The 6,396-nt window shown below is 45.3% G+C and overlaps 1 protein-coding gene across 1 annotated transcript in view; it reads right to left on the reverse strand.

The window, feature by feature from the left end:
- Positions 1 to 211: 211 nt before the first annotated feature.
- psmb13a (proteasome 20S subunit beta 13a) overlaps positions 212 to 6,396 on the reverse strand; it is a 12,719-nt gene continuing 6,534 nt past the window's right edge. Inside the window, exons 5-8 of the mRNA XM_056298167.1 lie at positions 4,773 to 4,888; positions 4,270 to 4,328; positions 1,612 to 1,763; positions 212 to 787 (exon numbers count right to left, since the gene is read on the reverse strand). Of these exons, the coding sequence (XP_056154142.1) occupies positions 676 to 787; positions 1,612 to 1,763; positions 4,270 to 4,328; positions 4,773 to 4,888 (439 nt within the window). The 3' untranslated portion in view covers positions 212 to 675. The remainder of the gene's footprint in view (positions 788 to 1,611; positions 1,764 to 4,269; positions 4,329 to 4,772; positions 4,889 to 6,396) is intronic.

Genomic DNA, 6,396 nt, shown 5'->3' on the forward strand with positions numbered 1-6,396 from the left:
CTAATCTAATCCCATCTGGGATAGGCTCCAGCATCCCCGCGAGATAAGTGGTTTGGATAATGAATGAATGAATCATCTAATCTAGTCTATTATAATGCAGGGCAACACAACGTAAAGTTATTAGGTGAGGTAGTATATTACGACGCAATAAATGGAACTAAAAACATGAAAAGTATTCAAATGCATGAGGGTGTCAGATTTGTTCGTAAAACGTAATTTTTATTCAAATTTTGAGCACAAATTTCACATTTAAAAGTGCATCATAATCCTCCGGACATAGCAGAGGCCTGTGATTCATACCCTTGTACAAGAATCCCCTGCCCCGTCCCACCCCACAGACGCCCCGTGCTGTGTCTGTCAGGAATCAGGAACACCTGTTTGTCATTTCGTCTATCCAGTATTATTAAAGTGGGACATTCCAAATAATTCTCTATGGAGGTGCAGCACCACCGTAGCAGTAGTGCAGGACCTGTTTGAAAGTGAGATATCTCAAATACATCTGTGGCCTGCTCATCACATCAAAATATTGTATTTGTGATGACCAAAATATGTATGTAATACATGTACCAGAAATTAATGACTGTCCCTTGCACTGTTTAAAAAAGTTGGAGGCTATTTCATTTCTTCAGCAGCTGAGAATAATATTTAGTATGCCGCGTCGAGGTGTGGCACGGCTCAGGCTGTATCCATCCGCTGAACCGTCTCCTCCACAACGTCCAGCTTCAGCGGGACTACTTTCTCGGCCAGAACTGCCGTTGTGCCTGGACGGTACTTGTACTTCCTTAACCTGGCAAAGAGAGAGAGAGAGCGAGAGATAAGAGACCAATGGCTAGACAGAGAGACATGCTTAAGATAGATAGACACACAGACAGACGGATGGACGGATGGACAGACAAAGACAGACAGATAGACAGATAGATTAGATAGATAGATAGATAGATAGATAGACAGACAGACAGACAGACAGACAGACAGACAGACAGACAGACAGACAGATAGATAGATAGATAGATAGATAGATATGCAATAGAAATAAATGATTTAAGTATTATCTAAGTAACAGGTTGTAGAGTATTGGAGTTAAGGTTAAATACTGAACTATAGCACACACACACACACACATGGCTATGAGTACACAAATAGATAAGTATAGTATAGTGCTGACATTAAAAAGCTGTAGGGTAAACACTAATTTAGTACAGATAAGAGAAATTATACAGTAGTGAAACTGTACAGTTGTGTAGTAGGCTACATGTAGTAATGTGAATATAGATATGCAGCGGATGTGCATAAAAAAACAATAACGGAGGATATTAACAGGAGTGTATTTACAGAGCATTGCCCCAAGAGAACTTGGCTGAAAATACTGTCCTGAGAGTATGGCACGTAGATATAGAGGAGAACCAGGTGATAGAGGCGGTACATACTGGGGAGATATTGGACTGAATTGCTGTATGAGGGGGGATAGTTTGAGTTTCACTATTTAGCTGTCTTCATATTTCAGCAGTAGTCTGAGCTGCAGATAAAACACAAACATACACACAGTGCCGCTCACCAAGCCATCCTGATCTGCAAGTTGTGAACAAAGGAACTACAACTATTGTATTTCACCTGTGGTCTTTAAACTCAGACTCCCGGTAGGGTCGGATGTAGTCCACGCCCTGTCTAGTGATCACACAGATGTCAATGTTGTTGCCTGAGCCCAGGTCACTCATGATGCCCGCATGGATGGAGTCACGCACCAGCTCCTTCGCCTCCTCCATCTGGAGAGAGAGAGAGAGATTTGCAAAGCCCTTTATTAAGCACTACAATAGGTATACAGACAAAAGGACATGAACTCCATACGTGCAAGTGAAAACTCAAGCCAATAATACAGCCAAGACTTTCCCTCGGTGCACCAATTAGAACGAGAAGACCCGGTCTTCATCGTCTCCCACCGAGCACAATACTCCCCTGGCTGCCATTTAAAGCTGAAAGCCTCCAGAATGTCCACCATTTTGTAATAGGCATGCTCCATCCTGAGCCTGTAAGAACCTGCACAGGGTCAACATAGCCCACATAGTCCTTACTACAGTGGCCTGGGTTCGATTCCAGCCTGGGGCCTTTGCTGCATGTCATCCCCTGCCTTTTCTGTCTCTCTCTCGACTATCGCTATCAAATAAGAAAAAATAAAAATGTTAGAATGTACTTTTTCCTGACTTCCCTAAAGTTTCATCCAGAAAACCATTTATGTCCTGCAGAGAATACACATGGTGCTGCGGTATGACGTTTCACCAACTGACACGCTAGCAGACTATGAATCGTAATCCATATCCTAGGCATCACCTGTTACTGGCTGCTGGGAATCTCTTCTACACTCCCAGTATTCCCATCCGTAGGTCTACCTCCACCCTTCACACTGTCCCTCACCACTGAACAAATCCTCCGTCCCTGCCAAGCTGCTGGACGCAGCCACCTGCTCAGCTGCGAGTGTATCTGCAAGCTCTGCCCCCCGCACCGAGGCCATAGGCCGACAGCCTATTTCCTCATCTACAACCGGTGGAGCAGGCTGTTCTTCCGACTGACTCCGTTCTCCTCTCCCGTCTCGGAGACACTGGGCGGGATGTTTGCATCTGCGGTGTCTGCCTCCGCTTGCTGTCTATGCGGACATGGGAACTGCTCATGGCCAACATCACCACACTCGAAACATTTCAACTGCCCCAAACCAGCATACAACACGTACGAGCTAACTCTGACGGAAACCTCCAGACTCTGCACTGCAGAGTCCAAAAACATAAACAACTGTCCCCGAAGTGACTGAACATGTTTCAGCTTCGAATCTGTACATCCGAGACTGACAGTTTTGAAAGTACTGGCGAATTTGCCACAGCTCCACAGCTCGTTTTCCAACAGCTCATCAGAGATAAACGGTGGAACATCTGACACTGTGGGTCTGGTAGAGGGAACCGATAGTGGGGAAACAGCGCTATAGATATATGTGGTTTGGGACCTAATGTCCATATCCTGGGAACATCTGACACTGTGAGTCCGGTAGAGAGAACCAACAACGGGGAAACAGCACTATAGATATACGTATGTGGTTTGGGACCTAATGTCCATATCCTGGGAACATCTGACACTGTGAGTCCAGTAGAGGGAACCGACAATGGGGAAACAGCACTATAGATATACGTATGTGGTTTGGGACCTAATGTCCATATCCTGGGAACATCTGACACTGTGAGTCCAGTAGAGGGAACCGACAATGGGGAAACAGCACTATAGATATACGTATGTGGTTTGGGACCTAATGTCCATATCCTGGGAACATCTGACACTGTGGGTCCGGTAGAGGGAACCAACAACGGGGAAACAGCGCTATAGATATATGTGGTTTGGGACCTAATGTCCATATCCTGGGAACATCTGACACTGTGAGTCCGGTAGAGAGAACCGACAACGGGGAAACAGCACTATAGATACACGTATGTGGTTTGGGACCTAATGTCCATATCCTGGGAACATCTGACACTGTGAGTCCGGTAGAGAGAACCAACAACGGGGAAACAGCACTATAGATATACGTATGTGGTTTGGGACCTAATGTCCATATCCTGGGAACATCTGACACTGTGGGTCCGGCAGAGAGAACCAACAACGGGGAAACAGCGCTATAGATATACGTATGTGGTTTGGGACCTAATGTCCATATCCTGGGAACATCTGACACTGTGAGTCCAGTAGAGGGAACAGATAGTGGGGAAACAGCACTATAGATACACGTATGTGGTTTGGGACCTAATGTCCATATCCTGGGAACATCTGACACTGTGAGTCCAGTAGAGGGAACCGACAATGGGGAAACAGCACTATAGATATATGTGGTTTGGGACCTAATGTCCATATCCTGGGAAGATCTGACACTGTGAGTGCGGTAGAGAGAACCAACAACGGGGAAACAGCACTATAGATATACGTATGTGGTTTGGGACCTAATGTCCATATCCTGGGAAGATCTGACACTGTGAGTGCGGTAGAGAGAACCAACAACGGGGAAACAGCACTATAGATAGCCCAGGATATGGATATAGGTCCCAAACCACATTGTATGTTGGCTCAAGCAACAGTTACAGACACGATTTACAGTGCTTGCAAGATATTAATATAAATCAGCTGAAAGTTAAAATGATTTTATTCCTCTTAGTTTATCATATGATCAATAAAACATTGTTCATTGTAACCACATAAAGCAAAAGCTTTCATGGGTGCATAGCGGTGCAGACCACCGACCTCCATGTCAGGTTTGAATCTGTCCTCCATGATGCCAAGAGCTGCCAGGTAACCAGAGCCTAGCATGAACACAAAGGACCATCAGCTAACACCAATACCACATTCAGCCCATATGCAAATAACACGTGTAAAAGGGTTTAATAGGTCTTTTCAGCTAATATGTTTATTCTGTAACAAAAAAAACGACCATATCCTGATCACAAAGGGAAAAGTTTACATTTACATTCAGCCAATCTCCTGCCCTAAAATACATCTCTAGCGTTTGTCCGGTGGTCCCAAACAGACAAAAAAGCAGAAATAGTTTTTTTTTAATGGGCTTGGATCTTAGTAATAAGATAGAAAAATAGAACAACGAAAATATCATAGTATGATTAAAAAAATAAGAGCATCCGAGACATGGAGTGACATAGGAACGGCTAGAAACTGTTGTGAATGATGTTTAATGTCGCCACAGAAATGAGCTCCTCCTAAAAATGACACATGGACAGTGCTGAGGGACTTACCCATTGCAAGGTAAGGAACTTTATTCATGCTTCCATAAGGCCCCACTGTGTAGAGATGGTTCCCAGTACAATCCACTCCTCCCAGGATGAGATGTGCTCCAATCTGGCCCTTGTACCTACAGACCAGAGACAGATATCAAATGAGAGACAACATAAACTACGGGACGTGTCAAAAAGCACTCAGCTTTGTCCCCTTTCTTAAAGATAGAGAAAATGAGTACATCCTTAAGTTGCACATGGAGTTCCTCTTTTTCCCATATTTTAAGTAGTAGGGCATGGATATGCCTAAGGAGTGTAGGTCCACCTGCCCTCAGTACTTCTGCCAGTATTCCATCAGGACCAGCAGCCTTGCTGATTTTCATCTTCCTGATGGCATCCTGAACTTCTCTTAGACTAGGTGGTGCTGCCATGTCCTCCTCTTTGGGTTGTTGAGGGAGTTGTTGGAGGGCATCCATCTTGGGGCTAGAGTCCCGGTTTAAAAGGCCCTGCTAGGGCTCTTTCCACCTCTCTTTGGTGGACTCGTTGTCTGTTAGCAGTGTATGCCCATCTTTGGAGTGAAGGGGGGGGGGGTGGCTGGGACTGTATATTGCATTAGTAGCATTGAAGAAGCCTCTGGTATCCCCAACACCTGCAAGGTGCTGGATCTTAAGGGCCTTCTTTGTCCACCACTGGTTCTTCAATTCCCTGACCCGGCTTTGGACAGCTGACTTTGCTCTTGCATGGGCAGCTCGTTTATTTTGGCAATTGATGTCATTCTACCAGATGGTAAAGGCTTGTCTCTTGATATTGATTAACCATTGGATTTCCAGGTCATTCTCATCAAACCAATCTTGGTGGTTCTTCGTCTTATGTCCAAAAGTGGTTTTACATGTGCCTGTGATTGCAGTCCTGAGCATATCCCAGTGGCTTTCAATATCATCTGGATACTGCTTGGGCATCGATGTACGAGAGGAGGTGTTATAATCATCATCATCATCATCATCATTACATTTATACCGCACTTTTCTAGACACCCAAAGCACTTCACAGTGAAGGGGGTAACTCACTTCAACCACCACCAATGTGTAGCACCACCTGGGTGTTGCACGGCAGCCATTTTGCGGCAGAACACTCACCACACATCAGCTTGAGGGGGCGAGGGAGGAGTCATTGAGCCAGTTACATGGGGGATGATTAGGTGTCCGGATGGAGAGAGCCAGGTTGGGAATTTTGCCAGGACACCGGGGAACCCCCTACTCTTTGTGATAAGTGCCATGGGATCTTTAATGACCACAGTGAGTCAGGACCTCGGTTAACATCTCATCCGCAGGATGGGTATCAGTAAGTCTTTCAAGGTTGAGCTTTGGGCGGCTCTGCTTTTTCTGCACCCCTCTTTTCCAGTGAGGTTGGATGGACAGGGTGGAACAAATAAGGCAGTGGTCAGTCCAGCAGTCATCTGCACTGGTCATCACCTGGTGTTAAGTACCTTGTGTCAGTCTCTTTGACAGACGATAATGTCGTCAATGAGGTGCCAAATGTTAGAATGAGGGTGCCTGCAGGTTGTTTTAAATTTTTCTGGCAGAAGTGTGTGTTGGTGATGATTAGGTGGTGTTCTGAACATGTTTTAACAGCAAGATGCCATTGG

The sequence above is a fragment of the Lampris incognitus genome, chromosome 18 (assembly GCF_029633865.1).
Source record: "Lampris incognitus isolate fLamInc1 chromosome 18, fLamInc1.hap2, whole genome shotgun sequence".
NCBI lineage: Eukaryota > Metazoa > Chordata > Actinopteri > Lampriformes > Lampridae > Lampris > Lampris incognitus.